Source organism: Cornus florida, unplaced genomic scaffold, assembly GCF_030987335.1.
Source record: "Cornus florida cultivar Cherokee Brave unplaced genomic scaffold, ASM3098733v1 CherokeeBrave_3.0.0_Hap2_Chr06, whole genome shotgun sequence".
Taxonomy (NCBI): domain Eukaryota; kingdom Viridiplantae; phylum Streptophyta; class Magnoliopsida; order Cornales; family Cornaceae; genus Cornus; species Cornus florida.
The window spans coordinates 33,879,172-33,902,880 of NW_026775576.1; the positions used below are offsets into that span (position 1 = coordinate 33,879,172).

At 35.9% G+C, this 23,709-nt stretch overlaps 1 protein-coding gene across 5 annotated transcripts in view; it reads left to right on the plus strand.

Annotated features, from left to right (window-relative positions):
- The first annotated feature begins 676 nt into the window (after positions 1-676).
- LOC132311307 (nucleolar complex-associated protein 2) overlaps positions 677-23,709 on the plus strand; it is a 30,883-nt gene continuing 7,850 nt past the window's right edge. For 3 of the 5 annotated variants that reach the window (XM_059809184.1, XM_059809181.1, XM_059809183.1), the window contains exons 1-11: positions 677-739; positions 885-1,009; positions 2,276-2,347; positions 2,454-3,026; positions 3,510-3,812; positions 16,978-17,307; positions 17,382-17,588; positions 17,773-17,859; positions 18,978-19,072; positions 19,177-19,302; positions 19,422-19,705. In XM_059809184.1, coding sequence (XP_059665167.1) covers positions 721-739; positions 885-1,009; positions 2,276-2,347; positions 2,454-3,026; positions 3,510-3,812; positions 16,978-17,307; positions 17,382-17,588; positions 17,773-17,859; positions 18,978-19,072; positions 19,177-19,302; positions 19,422-19,701 — 2,217 coding nt within the window. In that variant the 5' untranslated portion in view covers positions 677-720 and the 3' untranslated portion in view covers positions 19,702-19,705. Of the gene's footprint in view, positions 740-884; positions 1,010-2,275; positions 2,348-2,453; positions 3,027-3,509; positions 3,813-16,977; positions 17,308-17,381; positions 17,589-17,772; positions 17,860-18,945; positions 19,073-19,176; positions 19,304-19,421; positions 19,905-23,709 lie in introns of those variants that run through there. The other 2 variants (XM_059809180.1, XM_059809185.1) reach the window with 2 other exon arrangements.

Below are 23,709 nucleotides of genomic sequence, written 5' to 3' on the forward strand. Positions count from 1 at the left end.
TGAGTACACGTCATAAACAAATCATGTTAATATACTTTAAAATGAAATCATACAAATTTCAAGGATATATATATATATATATATATAATCATTTCAGGTTTTCTCTTAACCGAATTTCAATTTGTGTATAGTTCCGACTCGGGCTCGACTCGTGTCCATTTATCTAAGTAAACAAACCAAACTTTGAGCAAAATTTACGAACTCGATTAATAAACAACAGCTTTACTCGTTAGTTCCTAAACACATTTGGTAAGAGACTTGTTTATATGGTCGTTTTGAGTTCGAGAACATTCGTATATAATTTTATTATTTGATAAATATAATTTCAAGCGCACCACAAACAATGTTTTTTTTAAAGTCATTTATTTTTCGTAGTTCACAACTAAGCCCAGCCCAAGCCTTCCGACAAATAAAGAAAACTAAACCCAGTCCAAACCAATGCAACCCATCCATGTTTGGCTTTTTAAAATAAAACAGCCACTGCCCATCTACTTTTTAGGCCCTTACTAAGTTTCATTTTTTTATCTTTTGCATTGGATATTGATTTTTCTTATTTTAGGTGGTTATTGGGCTGGTCCATGTATCGACAGAACACTTAATTGATGGCCCATCCTTGGGCCACCTTGATCTTCATTTCTGGCCCAAATCGGCCCACATCCGTAAACCAACTAGTAGGGTTTTTAGCAGTTGCAGGAGAAGCTTCAGCTTCGTACAATCACCATGGGTGCGAAGGGCAAAGGTTTGCTTCTCTTCTTCCCTCCTAATCTTTTCAATTAGGGTTAGGGTTTTATGTTCTCTTTGTTGTTTGTGCTTTACTTTCTTCCTGGCTTTACTCTGTATGAATGATTTGGCTAATTTTATTGATTTGTCGATGCCGTTATCAGTCAAGAAGCTGAAAAATGAAATTGCTAGTGAAGAGTTGGGTGAAGACAATTTAACTACTCCGTTGTCCAAGTCAAAGGGAAATGCGACACAGCACATTCACCAATTGCAGAGACTTCAAGAAAAGGTTAGTGGTTATACATGCGCGGGCGCACACACACATATATATATAATGGAGGGATTGAGGATGGCAGAGAAACTTCCATGGGTTAACATAGCATTGACTTTGGTATTTGCTTGGTGAGAGATCATCGGATGCCTATGAATATGGTGGCACGGGCCTGATAGCTTTAGCGAACCTGTAAATATGCTTATCAATGGTTGGCGATAATTTTTTTATTTACTTTTGTTTTTGCCGAAAGTTCAAGCAAACACAGACCCATTATATTTAGTGATTTCCTAATTTTGTATTGCCATATTACTTGCAAACTACATAGATGTCTTACTTGTGATATATATATATATATATATATATATATATATATATATATATATATATATTTTAAAGTCTTTTCTTCTGTTATGCAATTGTTGGGCAGGAAGATTGTCCAAAATTTATTAGTTGTATGCATATGCAGTTACGCGTTTGTCTTCTAACTTCAAAGTGAAAAATAAAATATAAGTGAATAAGGCTGAATTTTCCATGATAAGTTATGAGAACCTTCCGGGTGCACTGTAACTGAAAAACAGAACAAAAATTCTAAGATGATCAAAGGACAAGATCAACCTTATAAAAATAATACAATAATTAAAGAAGAAATTTTGCTTGTGATATATATATATATATATATATAGATATATATATATATTTTAAAGTCTTTTCTTCTGTTATGCAATTGTTGGGCAGGAAGATTGTCCAAAATTTATTAGTTGTATGCATATGCAGTTACGCGTTTGTCTTCTAACTTCAAAGTGAAAAATAAAATATAAGTGAATAAGGCTGAATTTTCCATGATAAGTTATGAGAACCTTCCGGGTGCACTGTAACTGAAAAACAGAACAAAAATTCTAAGATGATCAAAGGACAAGATCAACCTTATAAAAATAATACAATAATTAAAGAAGAAATTTTGCAATTGCATCTGACTGACGAATAAAATTATTAATAGCATGAAATTTCAACGGTCATTGAATATTTATGAAATAGTGGTCCCATTGCACAGTGTAATACTTACACTTAAGCTGCTTGATTTTTGAATTTTTGGTTTAACATAGTGGTGGTTAATGTAATATATATATATAAAAGAATTCATATTTGTTTTACCTTGGAGGAACACTTTTTAATCAAATGAAACTGCTAAAACTGTTTGATATTCAATTGCTTTGTCCAACAATTGTTGAGAAGTTTTTATTTATTTTTATTTTTTTAATTTTTTTTCTGTTGTTGTTGTAGGACCCAGAGTTCTATCAATTCTTGAAAGAGCATGACAAGGAGCTTTTGGAATTCGATGATGAAGATATTGATGTGAGTATGCAGCTTCTTAATGCTTGTAATCGGTATGCTAGTCGGAATGGCCTCTTAATTTTTAGTTATTTGAATGGCTCTTAAATGTTTGTTTCATATTGTGCAGGAGAATGTTGAAACTGACATGGGTGATGAAGAGACGCAAGAGGATAAGGATGAAGAAACTGATACACATGATGTGAAATTCCTAGCCAAGACTGCAAAAAAGGAAGAGAAATCTTCTAAAAATGTTATAACTAGTGCGATGGTTGATTCATGGTGCAATTCAATTCAAGAAAATGGAAAAGTAGGTGCAATTCGATCTCTTTTGAAAGCTTTTCGCATTGCCTGCCATTATGGTGATGATGATGATGAGAATGACTCTTCAACGAAGTTTAGTGTCATGTCTAGCAGTGTCTTCAATAAAGTAATGTTATCCGTTTTAAACGAAATGGATGGAATTCTTCGAGGATTGTTGAAACTGCCACCTTCTGGAGGAAAGAAGGAGATGATAGTAGATCTGATGAACACAAAACAGTGGAAGAAATACAACCACTTGGTGAAATCATATTTCGGAAATTCTTTACATGTTTTAAACCAAATGACTGACACAGAGATGATATCATTTACATTGCGGCGTCTAAGATATTCAACTATATTTTTGGCTGCTTTTCCTAGCTTCTTAAGGAAGTATATTAAGGTAATCAGAGTTTTTAAATATTTGGATTCAGTTGCAGTGTTTTAGTTGATACAGGTAATTTATGTTGCTTTTCTAGGAAAAGCATTGTCTTTCAATATGCTGAATGGACATATATGAGGCACAGATTCTTTTTATTTGTTGTGTTTAACCTGAACCTGTACAATTTATTTGTTTATTGCTCCACAGCCTCCACTAGTGGACCAAGGCTTCTACTTTTACTGTAATTCATATGCGATTGCAGGAAGTGGTCCTGGACCCTTCTGTCAATGCATTTTGCAGAGATCACTACTGTCAATGCATTTTGCAGAGATCTCTACTGCCAAAATCAAATTGCTTGAACAGTCTTAATTTTAACAATTTATAGTGGAATAATTTATGGGCATGCATTTTATTCCTGCCATGCAGTTTAGTTTGTAGAAGTCAGTAGAATTTTTTTGTTTATGTATAAATTGGTAATAAAAAACAAAATTTTGGCCTTGTCAGGTTGCTTTTCATTTCTGGGGTACAGGGGGAGGTGCACTCCCAGTTGTCTCCTTTTTATTTATAAGAGACTTGTGCGTTCGGCTTGGTTCTGATTGCATAGATGAGTGCTTCAAAGGGATGTACAAAACCTACGTCATGAGCTGCAAATCTGTGAATGCAACAAAATTACAGCACATTCAGTTTCTTGGGAATTGTGTCACTGAACTCATTGGGGTGGACCTTCCAGCAGCATATCAGCATGCCTTTGTTTTCATACGACAATTGGCAATGATTTTACAGGAAGCACTTACTATGAAAACTAAGGTATGATATTATTACTATGTAATAAAATTAAGTTTTTCATCGCCTTGTAGGTATGAACCGTATGATCCTTCATGATTTTAAGGTTTTAATTGAGAGTGAATTATTTGCCTTTAAATTCTAAAATGAACAGTGATCATTTTGACATTTCATTATTTTCTACACTGTGCAACTATGTTTCCAGTGCTTTTTTTGGGTAGGCAAGTAGTGCCTAATCATTTCCACAAAACAAGTTGGTAAAAATGTCTTACAATTTTCAAGGATAGGGGCTTGTCCCTAGTGTCTTCCTTCCTTTCTCTTAAAGGTGGGTAGGTTGTGAGGTTTATCCTCTTTTGTAATTGTACTCTATTGCCATATTTATAAAAAATTTCCAATCATTTAGGGAAAAAAAAAATGTCTTACAATTTACTTGTGGCATACCTCAAGGAACATAACACACTATGTGGAACCCCCAAATCGACCACACATTAAGAAACCAAAACAGGGGATAGCAATACAAAAATACAACAAAAACCTCCCTACTAACCACAATAACATAACAAACTGCACAACAATAGTTACAGTAGACAACTATATCAATTCCAGAATTGATAGTTACAACAGCTAATTCTCCAGAGTGATTACAACAAATATACCAAAGTAAAAAACCAGCTACAATCAACAAGCAGGAGCAGCAGGAAGACACTAGGGACAAGCCCCTATTCTTCACAAACCCTAGATACTTCTTGGTTTTTCATTGCACAACAAAATTCTTTTTGTATCTCTTTTTCTTCTTGTTTCCATGTACTTATTCTCTTCCATGGATTCTTACTAACTAAGCCCTAACTCTTTTTCTAACAAAACCGTAATCATCTTTGTTTTTTTTTTTTGTTTTCATCTCTTTCTTAACCCTCTTTCTATCATTCTTTCTTTTTCACAGTATAGCACAATTTTTTTTTTTTCATTATTAGGTTGATAAAAAATAAAATTAAAACATCATATATATGTATATATAAATATATATAAATATATATTTATTATTAATTCACCGTGTCCCCGCCGTGTCCGTGTCCTAATTTTTTAGGATTTGCCGTGTTGCTGTGTCCTTGTCGTGTCATATCCGTGTCCTGTATCCTTTTCCGTGCTTCTTAGATGTACACAAAAACTTCTGCTGCTTACTTATATTTAACATAAAACAGGTAGCAAATACTGTCCATACGCAAACAGGAATAGCAGTCTAATATGTAGCAGCAAATGATGTTAGAAATCACCAATATTTGCATTAGAATAATCATCATCTTTAAAGCAAAAACTGATCTGGTATACCCCATTCACTAAATATCCATCTGCTTGCAGCATCATTTTCTACCCTTTTTAAAAAGGCTGTTCTCAATCTAACTGATTCCATTATACTCTTCTGTATGAACGGAGCATCTTTGTAAATAATTGTGTATATTCTCTCATTTCTTTCCCTCCATGGTGCATATACAGTAGTAGTTGTGAATGGTTTAAATATTAAAGTTACACCCTCTCTAACAGCTTAAGCCTTTGGAGTATATGGTTGTTAAAATGGTATAATAGCAGGGTAGGTCCTGTGTTCAAACCGCACCGTCACCCTAATCTAAAATTGAAACACGTGTTGGACGAAAAGAAGGCCACACTTGAGGGGGTGTGCTGAAGGATTTAAATATTTAAGTTATACCGTCTCTAACAGCTTAAGCTTTCAGAGTAGATGGTTTGTTAACAGTAGTAAAAGCCAACCTGTTGATGACAGCAATCAGTGATTTACCTTTTAGGGCTATCAGCTATGTCTGCCAATTAATAAGATCTGACCGGTGGAAATTGGGCCAATTCAAAGCACATTTGTTTGAGATAAAAGACCATATCCTCCCAGAAAAATCACATTAAAAAAATAGATGGTTCCTATCTTCATCATGTGTTCTGCAAAATACACGGTTTGCAGTGTTAGTTAGGACCATATTTATCATTCTTTTCTGAGTCAGCAGCTTATTTTGCATGACAAGCCAGGCTATGAAAAAGTTCCGAGGATTATGTCCTGAGAACCATATAATGTCAGACCAAGGAAGCTTTGCAGCTCAGTTCCTGAATTTATCCCAGGAAAATTTGATTGTAAATTCACCATTTGCAGAGAGCCATTTTACTGAACCCTCCAACTCCTTATTTATATTCACCATTTCTCTGATTTTTCACCCATTGAATCTGTAAAGAATCAGATTGAGGTTGAATTAGGTTCCAAATATGCCTGGTCATAGCAGCTTTATTCCAGTCTTCCAAGTTCTTGATTCCCAACCCACCCTCTTTTTTAGGAATGTAGATCATGTCTTATTTCCCCCTGCCTCAAGACTAGAGCCTTTCCATAAGAATTTTCTGAGGATCTCATTTATCTTCTTTAAAATTCTCTTGGGAAGTTTAAACACTGAAACACAATAAAGTTGTATGGAAAATAAAACAGCAGAGATAACTTGCATTCTACCAGCAAAAGACAGATACCTACTGCTCCAAGACTTAGCCCTATTCTGACTTGAGTTTTCCAGAAAGTAGAGGCACACTAAGGTATCTAACGGGTAATTTTGCTCTTTGAAACTGAATTGCTGTCAGTAATTGTTTAACCACTGGCTCATCAATCCCTGAACAGAATAAAGATTTTTTTTGGAGAGATTAGGCTGTAGACCAGAACTATGTTACACGGACTTGGATACGGGTGTGTGTCTAGAAGTCATATCCTTTCATCTTTGAAATTATTGGATACGGGGACTCGGCTAAAAAGGGTCCAAAAGTTGGACGGGACACAGTTATAATTGTTATATAGGGTTGTAAAATATAGGCCATTTATGTATTTATATGAGGGTAGGATGGTATTTTGAAATAAAAGCAAGACAATCTTGTAACATTTATTATTTATTTGAAAAGCAAGTAGTTGGAGTAAAAGTAAATGTAAAAGTTAAAAAGTTAAGTAAAGGTAAAAGTTAAAAAAGTTGCTTAACGGAGTCAAATGTAAATGTACAAGTTGCTGAGTAAAACAATCACAATGTGATAAGTTTTATATTTTATAAGAGGAACACTGTCAGCGACAAAGAACGAAAAAAGAAAATAAAAAAAATTGGAAAAAGGAACCGGTCTCTACAAAAAAGCTCCAGTGACTTAAAAGGTACCTTGATTGAGGTATTTTCATCCAAAGATCCAATCTTTACTCATTAAAACAGTGAAGGAAGAGTGTTGGCTTACATCAAGTCTACCATTCCAATGAAATAGCCGCCGAGATGAAATCCTTATCTCAAAGGTTTGATCAATTCTGGATCAACCAAAACTCGGCAAATCAAGTATCTTCCATCCTTAACCATTCCCATCATGCATCTAATGAGACATGTATGACTTGTTCAAGTGTTTTACATTCTACTTCCAATTGTCCCCATGGACATGTGCAAAATGAGCATCATGAACAAGTCAATGCAACATTTGTTAATCAAGGGAACAATCCTTATGGCAATCATTACAATCCAAGTTGGAGGAATCATCCGAACTTTTCTTGGAAAAACCAAGGGGAAGGGTCAAACCCTCCCCAAGGCAGTTTCCAAGGGAAATACATTCCACCTCCAATGCAAAGCCAAGGTTTCCAAGGATTTAGATCATTTCAATCACAAGAAAATCAATTCTCTAATTCTCATTTTCCTAATCAACCATCTTATTCTCAAGGAAATTATAGAAGTCCCGCTTTTGAAGAAAAAGTTTTAACCGCTTTAGGCACTTTAGGGGCTAACACTCAATTGTTTCATTCTTATTCTTAATCCATTGCAAAGTTAGAAACCCAAGTAGGGCAAATAGCTAGCACTTTAAATGCTAGAGAGAAAGGGAAAATGCCTTTGAATGCCCCACTAAAGCAATAATGTGTTGTGGAGATTCATTCCTCATCGGAAGGTCACACAATAGAGCATGTCAATGCGGTGACAACCTTGAGAAGTGGGAAGATTGTTGTAATACCCCTAATTTTAAAAAGGATAAAATTGGAATTTCAATTATCTTTATTGTATTTTTATGTGACTAGTTGTTTAAATGTTTAATTGTTTTATTTGTTTTAAACTGTTAGTCTTGTATTTGAATTGCCTTATTTGGTTAAATATATTTTAATTAAATTAATTGTATTTTTGGTTGTTGTAGTTACTTTAATTGTATTATTAATTATTTTCTTGCATGAACGTAACTGTTTAATTAGATTAAGTGTATGAATTATCTTTTAGGGTTTTAGTATTTTTATGGGCTTGCCCACATAATTAATTGGGTTTTAAGTTTAGGGTTTTATGGACTTTGGGGTTAGAATTAGTTATAAATATATAACTTATACGTCCCTAGGGTTTGATAACCCTATTCACGGCACAGTGAAAATACAGAGAGTTTTGAGAGAACTGAGCGAGAGAAAATAGAACAAAACTTAGGAGGAGAATAGAGAGGGCCAAGGGAGAGTTGTGGTGGCTTAAACCAAAACCATAGGAGGCTTGAAGATGGTCAGTGGTTGCCGGAAATTAGGAAGACAACAAAACAGTTTTGAGACCAAAACTACAGGCAAGTTCTTCTCTTTCTCCTTCTCTTTGGCTCGTGTTCTGTGCACCTAGATAATCTCTAGGGTTTAATCAATCAGTAACTGGAATTTACATGTTTAATATATGTTATATTAATGATCTGGTTGTGTTGAAATCAAAACGGTTACAATTTCTACATGTCTCGTTTCAATTTTCAGTTCTTTAAGCATGTTGCTCTGATACCAACTGTGATATCCCCGAATTTCCGGATGCGGGTTGGTCAGGCCCATGCCCGATAACCCGAGGATATCAAATCAATTAGCAATAATCGAACACAGAATACAATTAAAACAAATGAGATAAATAAAATTTGCTGAAATGAAAACTAAAATGATAATCCAATAATTGAAACCTCAGAATAATTAATTCCATTGATAAATAAACTATTTTATTACAACTGATCCTCCACGAATACAAATCGTTCTCCAAATTATACAACTCGGGAATCCATCTAGTGGACCCCTAAAATACCCTACTGAACTCAGATGACTGGAATAAAACCAAAGCCTAAAACAGGAAACAAAGTCCTACAACATCGGTGGAGTGAATGACTGTATCTGCTCAGCACGATCTAGCTCTACCACTGGAACTAACGAACACCTGTAAAAATAAAAGTGGGTCAGGCCCACATGCAAATTCTTCTCTAACTACAATCCACACAGTGACCCGATACGCAGATACACCCTAGATATCTCAACAATAGCTATCTAGTCCGTACATATATATATATATCCACACTAAGGGACATTCACTGAACTATAGCAGGGGTCCTAACCTGAATAGAAGGCAACATGCGAAAACGCACCCAAATGTGGGCATGAGTACCTAGACCTAACAGGGTACACCTCAACTACTATAGCCAGCTACGCATCCACTGCATATACGCACCCTAACCAACGAGTCTGAGACTCAAGCTCATCTCGTGGTACCATAAACATATATATAAAGTCCGTCCAGAACCAGGGTATGTAGTTCAAATATTTATTGAACTGACATACAATAAACCAGCTAGTTAGTCTCTCAACTTATTCAGTTGATATGACTTAACTATCATCCATTAATCCAGGAAGCCACTCAACTTAGTTGCAGTTGATTTGACTTAACACAATTAGGATTCAATATTTTTAAATCCATTCCTTTAATCCGTTAGGTTAGGTTTAGGCGTTTTGAGCTAAACCGTCCCCAGTATGTCACCATCCCATACCGGTGCATACAATCCTCCATATCCATGTAATTGACAGAATATACTTATTCAGCAATTGAAATCCAAAACCATGTAATTTACAACATATAAATAAACGTATAGCAGATTAATATCCAAAACCAAAAGCCAGGTAATTGCAGAATAGTTTATACAATACTGCAGCAATTACAGTTCAAAACCACAATCCAATTTCTTGTAGAATAATATATAAGATTCCACTATTAACATCCAAACCATGTAAATTACAACATATAAATAACAGTATAGCAATTTACAATCCAAAACCATCTCAAAGAATTGCAGAAGACTTTTTTTATAGTTTCAGCAATTTAAATCCAAGAGTTAAACCATGTATTTGCAGGAAACGGTTTAAAAGCTCAACAACTAGCATCCAAAGCATGCGTAGATTACATCTAATGTATCAATGACCCTATCATGCATTAAAATAAGTTCTTTTCAATCATGTTATAGTCCAATAAAATTGCTAAATTAATTCAAGCAATTTAATTCTCTCCATCCGGTAACAGCGTACTAAGTTGTATACTAGTATACGGTTTAATTTTTTAGCACAAAGCCACAATACGCTACAAGTCAAATTTTGTTAATTAAAAGTCTCCATCATACATCTAAATTTTAATTTTGAATCATATTGTAGCATCTTAAACTGTCAAATTGAAATTAGGCAATTTAACTTCCTTCCGGTAGTTAACCGCGCGCAAGTTGTTAATTAGCGCACTGTTAATTCCATTAATACAAAGAGGGTATTTTATGCAATCTAAGACTTTGATTATATGTCAAATTAATTATTGAAAAGCCCATTAGAATTTTTAAAACTGTTTAGGAACCCCAAGTGCTCAAAACAGTAGCTAAAAATGTCCTGTACGCACAAAACAAGGAAAGAGCCAAGAGCCGGCTCCCACCTGTTTAGAGCCGGCTCCAAGGTGGTTTAGAGCCGGCTCTATGCTGCATTGAGCCTGCTCCATTTTTCTAAAGCTGGCTCTTTCCTTGTTTTGTGCGTACAGGACATTTTTAGCTACTGTTTTGAGCACATGGGGTTCCTGAACAGTTTTAAAAATTCTAATGGGCTTTTCAATAATTAATTTGACATATAATCAAAGTCTTAGATTGCATAAAATACCCTCTTTGTATTAATGGAATTAACAGTGCGCTAATTAACAACTTGCGCGCGGTTAACTACCGAAAGGAAGTTAAATTGCCTAATTTCAATTTGACAGTTTAAGGTGCTACAATATGATTCAAAATTAAAATTTAGATGTATGATGGAGACTTTTAATTAACAAAATTTGACTTGTAGCATATTGTGGCTTTGTGCTAAAAGATTAAACCGTATACTAGTATACAACTTAGCACGCTGTTACCGGATGGAGAGAATTAAATTGCTTGAATTAATTTAGCAATTTTATTGGACTATAACATGATTGAAAAGAACTTATTTTAATGCATGATAGAGTCATTGATACATTAGATGTAATCTACGCATGCTTTGGATGCTAGTTGTTGAGCCTTTAAACCGTTTCCTGCAAATACATGGTTTAACTCTTGGATTTAAATTGCTGAAACTATAAAAAAAGTCTTCTGCAATTCTTTGAGATGGTTTTGGATTGTAAATTGCTATACTGTTATTTATATGTTGTAATTTACATGGTTTGGATGTTAATAGTGGAATCTTATATATTATTTTATAAGAAATTGGATTGTGGTTTTGAACTGTAATTGCTGCAGTATTGTATAAACTATTCTGCAATTACCTGGCTTTTGGTTTTGGATATTAATCTGCTATACGGTTATTTATATGTTGTAAATTACATGGTTTTGGATTTCAATTGCTGAATAAGTATATTCTGTCAATTACATGGATATGGAGGATTGTATGCACTGGTATGGGACGGTGACATACTGGGGACGGTTTAGCTCAAAACGCCTAAACCTAACCTAACGGATTAAAGGAATGGATTTAAAAATATTGAATCCTAATTGTGTTAAGTCAAATCAACTGCAACTAAGTTGAGTGGCTTCCTGGATTAATGGATGATAGTTAAGTCATATCAACTGAATAAGTTGAGAGACTAACTAGCTGGTTTATTGTATGTCAGTTCAATAAATATTTGAACTACATACCCTGGTTCTGGACGGACTTTATATATATGTTTATGGTACCACGAGATGAGCTTGAGTCTCAGACTCGTTGGTTAGGGTGCGTATATGCAGTGGATGCGTAGCTGGCTATAGTAGTTGAGGTGTACCCTGTTAGGTCTAGGTACTCATGCCCACATTTGGGTGCGTTTTCGCATGTTGCCTTCTATTCAGGTTGGGACCCCTGCTATAGTTCAGTGAATGTCCCTTAGTGTGGATATATATATATATGTACGGACTAGATAGCTATTGTTGAGATATCTAGGGTGTATCTGCGTATCGGGTCACTATGTGGATTGTAGTTAGAGAAGAATTTGCATGTGGGCCTGACCCACTCTTATTTTTACAGGTGTTCGTTAGTTCCAGCGGTAGAGCTAGATCGTGCTGAGCAGATACAGTCATTCACTCCACCGATGCTGTAGGACTTTGTTTCCTGTTTTAGGCTTTGGTTTTATTCCAGTCATCTGAGTTCAGTGGGGTATTTTAGGGGTCCACTAGATGGATTCCCGAGTTGTATAATTTGGAGAACGATTTGTATTCGTGGAGGATCAGTTGTAATAAAATAGTTTATTTATCAATGGAATTAATTATTCTGAGGTTTCAATTATTGGATTATCATTTTAGTTTTCATTTCAGCAAATTTTATTTATCTCATTAGTTTTAATTGTATTCTGTGTTCGATTATTGCTAATTGATTTGATATCCTCGGGTTATCGGGCGTCGGCCTGGCCAACCCGCATCCGGAAATTCGGGGGTATCACAATTGTGGACAACCAAGTGGGTATGTCCAATGAAGAGAGTGAACTGGTTCAACCCAAAGTTGACACCTGTCCCGTTTCACATCCTATTCCTCCTTCATTGCATATGCATGATTTTTCAAATGAGAATGTGTTGATAAGTGATTTTGAAAAGAAAGATTTGCATCATGATTTCAAAACTTCTTGTGTTGAAGAGACTCCAAAGAAAAATTTTGAAAAGATTTTTGAACCAAAAGCTCCATTTTCGGATGCCTTAAAAGGATCCATTTCAAATGACAAGCAAAAGGCCAAAGCAAATGAAATTATGGATGTGTTTAGGCAAGTGAAAGTCAATCTTCCACTTTTGGATGCAATTAAGCAAATTCCGGCTTATGCCAAGTTCTTAAAAGACTTATGCACCCAAAAACGGAAGAACAAAAGCCAAGCACCTAGGAAAGTGGTCTTAACCGAGCAAGTAAGCTTAATTTTGCAATATAACACTCTTCCAAAGTTTAAGGACCCCGGTTCACCTACTACTTCTTGCATCATTGGTGACCATGTCATTAATCGAGCCCTTCTAGACCTAGGAGTTAGTGTTAACCTTCTTCCATACTCGGTGTATGTCAAATTAGGCTTAGGAGACTTGAAACCGACGTCGGTGGTTTTACAACTTGCCGACAGATCCATCAAGAAGCCTATGGTATCATTGAAGATGTCTTTTAATCATTTATTCATATCAATTTCTTTTTTACTTAATGATTACTAAATTAAAAGGTTCTATATCATATATCGTATTGTTTAACCTTTAGAAATATTTGACAAAATTCATAAATTTATAGTTCACTACTTACATTAAATGCAATTATTGCTTGATTATGAATATATATAATAATATATGTTCTAATATGTATTACTATATACAAGCGCCTTACTTCAATCAAGCTTGCGCCTTGCGCTTAGGCTCCAGAAGGCCTTTGGCGCCTTAGTGCGCCTTGAGCCCTTTGGCGCCTTAGTGCGCCTTGAGCCTTTAACAACTATTACAAGTACATAGTTGGTTTTTGTATTGTATGTATACATAGGCAATTACTACGATGACTCTCTCTGACACCATACTATTGATAGAACTTTAATGCGCTAATTTTTAGTCATGGAAAAACTTAAAATAAAATTGTGCTCTTAGTTTGTTTCCATCTGTACAAATTTTTTTATTTTTTTTGATAAATAAAAATTTTATTAAAAAACGCTCTAAAGGGGAGTGGATCCCAAGAAAAATACAAAAGACCACAAAGGCCTCAAGCCTTCAAGGAGGCCAAAAAGTCAACAATCTCCTCCATCGAACTATGATCTCTCCTTGAAACCCAACAAAAAAGAGTGGAAAGAATCGAGAATAAAAGCACCGAAATTGACATCGCCTTTCCTTCAAAATATCTCCTATTTCTGTCAAGCCAAATACACCACCACACACAAAGCGGCGTAGCCCTCCACACATCCTGACAATGAGCCCCCACAGGGCAACCTCTTCACGCCTCAATCAACCCTCTAGTGGATCCTAGCATAACCCAAGAAAAACCAAATAAGCGAAGCATCAAATCCCAACACTCTCTAGCCAAAGAGCAATGAATGAGAAGGTGATCCACTGATTCCTCATCACAAAGACACATATAACAATAATTGACCACCACCTGGCTTCTTCTTCTCAAATTATCCTGGGTTAAGATCCTTCCCAGAACCGAAGTCCACACAAAGAAAGCCACCTTGAGAGGAGCCTTAGAACGCCAGACAGACTTCCAAAACTAGAAGTGCACACAAAACTACCTAAACAACTAGTTCCCAGCTGTTTAAAGTAGATAGTGCAATTGATGACTTGGTCTGACCAATTCAACGCCCTTCTGAGCATCCCAGCATACCCAAATTCTACCCAAATTAGAGCAGTCATAATTTTGAACCATATCCCTACCAGACTACCAGTAGCAATGGCATTTAGACGTTAGCTACATTATAGACTCTGACCTTGGTTTCCACAAAACAACACAAAGGCAAATTAAGTTTTCTAATGAGATTCCTAACCTCAATCTGTTTTTTGTGGTGACTTAAATCCCTCACATTCCAGCAGCCATTTTTCACAAGGAAAGAAGAACATGAAAGCAAAATCAATTCTGTTTAGGAGAAGTTGTCACATCCCTCGTTTGGGCTCCCTAAATCCATATGATATATTCTTCATCCTTTCTTCATCACTAATATTTTTTTGCTTTCCAATATTCAAAGACAACAGTTTGGTTATCACCAATTAAAGATGTACTAGTCAGAAAAGATGAGTTTGACACCTGAACATGCTCTGTTTCCGACGTTTCATCATTCATCACTTCAAAAGAATCATCAACAGGATCTTCAAGTACTTAGAAATGCTTGGGACTTCCTTACTCAAGAGTTTTATCAGATTTCTGAGGTAAAATTCTGGATGTCGATGCCACATTCAACTGGCTACTAACCTCATCCTCAACATTATCCACCTTTATTTTTACTGATTCCTCTTCATTAATTTCTTTACCTTTATCCGTTCTGGTAACAGCTTTTTCAGCACTTGAATTCAGAGCAATTCTAGCATCACTCTTCTTAGTAACCATGTTCCATTCCTGAGTCTGATTACCCACTGATTGACGATTCTGAGTTACATTAGTACTGTGTTCTAGCCCAACAACATCCCCTCTGCGATTCTTCAGATTACAATTACTATGAGTATGCCCAAAACTGTGACACAAATCACACACCCGAAGGCTTCCATTGACATTCTGCAAAGATTGGGATCATCATGCCATTCTTAATAGAAAGCTTAAATTCAGAAATGAGCTCCTTATCAGTACCCATTTCTACACACACTCGAGCATAAGTCACCCTTTTCTTATAGAGGCTCAACAAATCAGTGTGAAGTGGTTTCCCAATCGCAGTAGCAATATAGCACAAACCAAGGGGAGTCCAGTATTCCAATGGAATATTACACAACTTTACCCAAATCGGTATTTTCTCTAGCTTATCTTTATGCAATTCCATACCTTCATGCCATTTCTTAAGCACAACGTGCCTATCCAAGAAGTGCCACGGCCCTTGCTCAAAAATAGCATCCCTACACTGTTCATCTGTAAATTTGAAGAAGAAGAAACCTTTATCTGTTTCCAACACCTTAATCAAGCCCTGTTTGCCCCAATTTTCTGAGCAATGGTATTAACAGTGTAATACGGCAGCTTCCTATCCACAAAGTACCAACCAGAGAGCATTTCACCTTTAAACGTAACTGATTTATTTAGACAAATATCATCTTCCACCGTTGGATCGTATACTGTTTTGCCTGTTGTCACCTCATCATTTCCCCCAAGCGCTCACCAATCCTGGATCTCATGCACAGCCCCAATATGGTTCAACTGCACACACCACCCCACATTGCAGAATGGAATTCATGGTTGCTGCATCTTCTCCTTTAAAACTTCCACCAACAGTACCAGAATCACTCTGAGTACAACTTCTGCCATTAAAACCACCACCATGACCATTGAAAACACCACCATGGTTTTTTTAAACCACCACTACCATAATATCCGCGACCTCTACCATCATTCCACCCACCACGAGCACCAAATCAACCACCTCCGTGGCCTCCACAATTACCATAATTTTCTTCCAATTGCCTTGAAGCAAAAGATCACAATTCCATATTCTCCTGTTGAATCACACAGATCATTCCTCAGAGCAACCATCTCGTTGTACTCCTGATTTAGTTTCGATTTCTCCACACATTCACCTTCAATGTCCTCCATATGTGTATCCTCTTTGATCTTGCTATCATCCTCTTCAGGACAAACAAACATTCGAACAGATTCAGTGCAGGGCTCATCCCCAACATCACCAAGCACAGAAACTTCCTCTACTTCAGTATCGTTCGACTCCATATCTCCAAGGGGAGAGAGGTTTTAGAATCAGACACAGAAATTTCCCGGGAAAGCAAACGCCGGCGATTTATCAATCCAAATTCTAAACCAATCGTAAATGTACACCCAAATTAGCGGAACAATTAGAACAGATCACGAAACTAACTAAATTCAAGTACAAATTGGTAATCATGAAGAGAAACAAGAAGGAATCAGAGAGGAATTTGCAAGGAAAATTGAATAACATGGTTACTTGCAACAATTTTAGAGAGAAAATTTAGTGAGAGAGAGTCTCAACTCTTCTCCTCCCTCGAATTGTTTTTAGGTATTTGTCTCTATTTTCAGTGTTGTTGAAATTTTTATCTTGCACTAATTAGTCTACTGATGTAGGCTTTAGTTTCAAAGCTGCTACCATGCAGCTTTAGTTTTCAATGCCATGTAAGAAAAGCTGGATAAGTAGCCCAAAGACATACAAAATATTGTTTACCTGATTTAAATTAACATTTGTTCCTTGCTTCTTAAAGACCTGATTCCCAGTTTTTTTCACTTATTTGTCATACTGACCTGACTGTTCTATAGGAAGCATTCAGAAAGGTTTATGAATGGAAGTATATGAATTGCCTTGAGCTTTGGACTGGAGCCATCTGTTCATATAGTTCAGAAGCTGATTTTATACCTCTTGCTTACCCATTGACTCAAATAATTTCTGGGGTAGCTCGTTTAGTACCTACTGCTGAATACTTGCCCCTCAGATTGCGTTGTGCTAGGATGCTCAATCGAATTGCTGCTTCCACCAGTACATTTATACCTGTTTCTATGCTCCTTTTAGACATGCTGGAGATGAAAGAACTGAATAGACCCCTTACTGGACGTCTTGACAAAGCTGTTGATTTGCGTACCGTACTGAAGGTACTACCAGTGGTTGTCTTTTTGTTTATTATTTTTGCAAGTTATGTGAATTTGGTAAATTTTGCATATGGCAGGTAAGGAAAGCAACCTTAAAGACACGCGAGTTTCAAGAGCCATGTGTTTTTTCTGTGGTTGAGGAGCTCACAGAACATTTAGCTCAATGGAGCTATTCTGTTGCTTTCTTCGAGTTGTCTTTTATTCCTCTTGTGCGGCTTCGTAATTTCTGCAAATCGACAAAAATTGAGAGGTTCCGTCGAGAAATGAGGCAGCTAATTCGTCAGGTATTTCTTTAAGACTGACAATCACTTGCTAAAGCTTGGTTGAACAAGAGATGTGTAAAAAAAAAAAAAAAAAAAGACATGGCTTTTCTCTTTATTTAGCTATCCTGTAGTTAAATCAATCATTTTTTCACATGTAATTAGGCTCATGGTGTATCGCTAATCTGTCTGCTGTTCCATGTCACAGATTGAGGCCAATTCTGAGTTTACAAATAAAAAGCGCTTGTCAGTTTCATTTCTACCAAATGATCCTGCAGCTACATCTTTTCTTGAGGTCGGCACATCCATGTTTCCTCTCCTTCTTCTTTTTTTATTTTTTATTATTTATTTTTTAAATATTTTTTTCCATGTCTCCTTCCTCGCTGTGATTGACTTTGTTATTAACTGATATTGTATTTTTATTTTGTTGTTTTAAATTAAAACAGTTAGTCCAATCTGTGGGTTAAAATGGACTGGAACCCTTGGAGTCGACCAATTTACAGACTTATGGTTGACTAAACAGTGTGCTGAAACAAAATTGGGATTGTTTCTGCTGTTTTGTACTTATAGTTATGATTTAGTTGCTTACGACAATCATTTCGAGCTAGTGAACTTTTAGATGAGCTTGAAAGCTGAGGTTACTATGGTAGTGCATAATCTGTGGGTGGTGCAAAATGCAATTACATGGGTTTTATGCTATGTGGACCGAGGTAAAACCGTTTAGTGCTTATACATGTCTGTCTAGGGTCAGATTAATTTATTCTGCAAATGTTTAACGCTAGGACATGGCGTGAATTATAGTGTCTATGTGACATGACTTTCCTTAATGGAAACTTTGCTTATTATCCATGTTGAATTATAACATATTGATGGAGTATGTTTGGGAAAATTCCTAATCAGTCAATGGGTTTTTGCTACGTGGACCGAGGTAAAGCTGTTGAGTGTTTGTACATGTCTATCTAGGGTCAGATTAAGTTATTCTGGAAATGTTTAACATTAGGACATGGCGTGAATTATAGTGTCTATGTGACTTGACTTTCCTTAATGGAAACTTTGCTTATTATCCATGTTGAATGAGAACATACTGATGGAGTATGTTTGGGAAATTCCTAATCAGTCAAGATCTTTTGAGCTGTTGCTTTTGTGCGACAGACGTGCAAGGAAGTGTCCAATTAATTGTATGTGTGTCCAACACATCCGGAATCGTATCTGAATAGTGCTGGTCTACAGATGGGTGCTTTACACGTTTTGAAGTGTACACGTGATGTGGATCAAGTTGATGTGTCAAACCAAAAGATATGCTTGATATAATCTTTTATTATTCATGCATCTCTCGTTGCTAACTTTATTCTTACATTTTGCTTGATTCTTTGTCTTGTAGAAGCTGATTAACCTTACTCTATTCCGCTATAGGATGAGAAGAAGTCAGGGACTAGCCCTCTGTCGCAATATGCTGCAACTTTGCGTCAAAGAGCACAACAAAGAAATATCTCATTGAGGGAATCCAGGTTCATAAACATGCTATCTGATATATATTTATTGAGATTTTAATTTATTATATTTGGATTGATTTGTTAAAGTTGCCACTTTGCTATGGACATGCAATTTCCAGTGTAATTGTGGGTGAACACTCGTCTGTCTTTGGGAATAAGATACCAGAAAACGATGATGATGATACTAGGGATGAGGAAGGTGCTGCTGTCTTTAGTTCCTCTTGGTTACCAGGAAGTGATTCCAAGTATGATAACTAAATTGCTCTCTCATACACCCACACCCACACCCACACCCACACACCTGTTGTGCTTATCTTCTGTTGCATTTGTTGTTGTTTGTCTGAACCAAGTTATATCATTGCAGGACCAAACATCCTAGAGACAAGAAAGAGAAGAAAAAGAAGAAGATACCAAAGGAACTACCGAAAGATACAGCTTTCGATGAAGATGTTGTGGAGGACTTGATCCTTAGTTCAGATGAAGATGGTTCTGCGAGTGACACCTCCTCAGCAGGGGAAGATGTCAAAGCAGAGCCAGTGCCACAAAAACTGAAGAGCAAGAAGCGGAAACCGTCTGCAAAGTTGCCTAAAAAGGAAACACAATTTCATACAAAGAAGTCAAAGAAGAGGAAGAGAGCAAATTGATAAGGCATGTTATTATGTTGAATTATTTGTCTTTGATATTATCATTCATGTTACATTGGTTTCGTGTTAGTATGTTGTGCAAAATGTTTATGATCTGAGTTTCTTGATGATTCCAATTTTGTCAAGCTGATTATACTTTAACCTCAAAATTATGAGAGGGAAAAAAATATCATATATATATATATTCTGGTTCTGCACCCAAATTAGCTCTGCGTTTTCTTCAATTGGTTTCAACACAATTTTGTTTTTTGTTTTGTTTTTGATAGTTGAAAATTCACAATCGATTTGCTCAAATACCAATTGTGGCACAAAGACTGTTACTCAATACTCTGATACGTCAAGAGTAAACTAAATTCAATTAGATCTGGGGGAGAGGGGAGTTGAACAACTCTTCTTAAGCCAATTGGTTGTTCTAGGTCATAGCACATTCATTCTTCTTAGGTTTGAATTAGATGGTGAAGATATGATGTACTGTTTTTGTTCCTCATGCACTCAATTTTCTAATCAATGAAACCTTACTGTGTAAACTTGGTTAATTGAGTACAAATTTACACTTGCAGATATGCACATGTTTATGTATGTGGATTGATTGTTCATGTCTATAGAATTTGTTTTAATTGATTGATTGTGAAGCTGAGCTGAAATGCCTTTTAGGAAAATGGATTACCGTCATTTAGCTCTGGAGCTTATAAAAGGGACAGCAAAGTTCAATATTACAGTAAAAAAGCTGTGTTTATTTTTGAAGTTTGTAATGGCATGAGAGGATGAATGTTTGCTTAATTTGAGTAGATACTATGAACAACTCTAGAAATGTAGGCTACTGGAGAAAATAACAAAGTGGATATTCCGGGGGATTTAGGTCAAATTTTTTTGGAGGAGGAATTGAGCCAAAATTGAAAGTGGAGAGGGTTTTATGCAATTGTATGTTCTAATCCACTTTGTCAATATAGACCTGGAATTCTTGTCAAATAGGTCCCCATTGTGTCTCAACAATGCCACTCTTGTTCAGTGAATGTTTTGTTACTGGAGGAATTAGAAAGATATGTTTGTATATTAAATAAATTGTCCTCCTGCTATTCATTGAAAAAAAAAAAAAATTTTGGTCCTCCTGCTTGACTATTGCTTCCCTTTTTCATTTTCTTCTATATATAATGTAAGCTGTCATACTTATATTTTACTTTTCATTTCATTCTGTGTTGTGAAACTTGCATTCCATGCTTTACTTATCTCTTGATAAAAAAAATGTTTAAGGTAGTAATGTATCTACAAAAAATACATTTAAGAAACAAATTTTTTTTTTTGGTTGTTGTTGTTGTTTCATATATTACTATATTCTTATTTGTGGTTTACTGTTGAGTTGTGGTTACAATTTGCATGAGTCTTGTTCTGTCAAATGAAATGCTTTATAACAATTTCATAATTAAAATCATGGGTACTCAAAATCACTTATAATGGTTTTAGTACTCAATAGAAAACAAATAGGGAAAAAGTTACATTGTTTAGTACTCAATAGAAAACAAAGATTGACCAGCAAATCTCCATGGCTATGCATTGATCTGTACATCATTGGGAAATTTCACCTCTAAGAACCCTTCAGACTGGAATGAAAGTTTGTTAGAGCTTCCCATTCGAGATTTGTCATGGAAAATATTTCTTCACCATTTAAAGTCATGGATGATTATTTTTTACTGCCATTCCTTAGCTCGATAAGTTCCAATTCTTTTCGTGAAAATTAACTTATGATCAAATTGCTGCTTGTACCAGAAAATTCATTTAGGAATTAATATTCCTGAAAATTTAATATCCCCAAAAATCAAATCAAATGATCAATCAATGGTATCTCCAAACTTTCAACAGAAAAATATTGTCAGAAAGATTGGAGATAGGTAATTGAACTCCCTCAAAAGCTAAGAAAGAAGATTTTTGTAGGCCTTGAAGTTACTCAAAGAGAGAGCCATAAATCGAGTTGAGTATATTGTGATTTGATTATCATTTTACAGGGTTAGAAATTGAATGGATTCGGTCTTATACATACGCGAGGAAGGTAATCAAAAAGTTTAGTTTACCCAAGAGTTGTTCAGCGAATCTGTTGCTTGGAATCATGTGATGGGTAGATGTCACAGATGAATCAATTTCTGCAATAGTCATCTTGAACGAGCTTAATTAACCAGAGGTTTGCACCTTTGGATCTGAGCTTTTAGGAACTCAAGTTCATGGGAAGAATTGCTTTCAGTGGTACATTATAATAAACTACTAATTTTTTATCCATAAATGAAAATTTCAGTAAAAGATATTCAAGGAAGGAAAAAGAACAATAAATAGTATTACATTGTTTCAGTGTGTATATATAATTATATATATATATCTTAAAAATGGAATCCAATCTATATTTGGTTTTAAAAGAACATAAGTTATTCAACATAGGCCACTAAGGCCAGAGAGCTCAATGTCTTGCAAATGTGATGAAGAATGATTAATGGAGTCAGGATGCCAATCGGACGAGGATAACTCATCTGAACTAAAGTTGGTTCCTTTTACTCCTCCCTGCGGTGAAGATGAGCGAACATACCTAGTAGAATACTTTAAAATTTATGTAAATTGCTAAATGTTACTTGTAGTTGAGGAAGTTACATATAATATATATTTATTAAAAAAAATCCATAAAATTTTTGGTGTGTATACCAATTGTCAGAAACTGAGGATTGCTTTAAAGAAAATTTGTGATACTTTTAGTATAAGGTTTAGAACAATATTTTAGAATTAATTGTCATTATTTTAAAATGTATGCATAAAAGAAATGTTCAAGTCAAATAATGAACAAGTTGGATAATCCAACCTATTTGGTTGAATTGTCCTAGACCATTCTTTGCTATAGAAATTATATCAAACTAGTAGTAAACTACATAAAAAATTTTAGTGGACTTATTTTTTTGATAAGTAAGATTTCATAAAAGGCGCTCAAGAGGGGAACGCTCCCAAAAGAATACACAAGACGCCAAAGGCGACTACTATAGCTTTAAGCTATCCACAAAATCCAAAAGATGTCCCAAAGATTTACAATTGCGCCCATTAACCCAAAAAAAATAAAGAATACAATATCTTGTATTTGAGAGACCAAACAGGTGTCTCCTCACCCTTGAAGGATCTCCTATTTCTCTCACACCACAAGCCCCACCATAAACAAAGGGGAGTGGCCCTCCAAACATCCCTGGCTTGGCTCTTCCCTAGACACCCTCTCCAAGCCTCAATCAACTCAACTGTGGATCTTGGGAACACCCAAGAGGGCCAAGACATGCTAAACACAATAAAAAACATAGCCCAAACGTCTCTAGCCACTGGGCAGTGCAGAAGAAGATGATTCACGGACTCCTCCATCTTCTTACACATACAACACCAGTTAACCACAATCTGTTGTCTCCTCCTGAGATTGTCAAGGGTAAGAATACTTCCGTAAGCGGCTCCCCACTTAAAGAATGCCACCTTCAATGGGGCTTTTGACTTCCAAAATTTCTTCCACGGAAAGGGGTAGACCTAGGATCTCTGAAAGGCTGTGATAAAAAAGCTCTAACCTCAAACACCCCTCTTGGGAGGAGAAGTTCCCGGATGTGGTTCAGGTAGCTTTGGCTAGATTGACGTCAGATCATATCCCTAGTGTTAAACTGTGGTGGTTTGAGGTCGAGGATTACCCCGTTTTGATTTGAGAATATGTGGCTTAGGGTGGAGAATTTTCAGGAATGTGTGAGATCTTGGTGGGAGGGGTGCTTTGTGACAGGTAATCAAAGTTTTATCCTTGCTAGGAAGCTTAGGGCGTTAAAGCTGGAGCTTAAAAAGTGGAATAAGGAGGTGTATGGGAACTTGGAATGGAGGAAAGGCAGAGCTTTGGCAGACATTGATTGGAGGGAAGGTATGAGTGGTCTTGATGAGGGTCAGAGAGGTATAGGAGGGCTGTGTGCCAAGCAGAGCTTGCTGAGATCGCCTATTCGGAAGATATTTCATGGAGACAGAAAT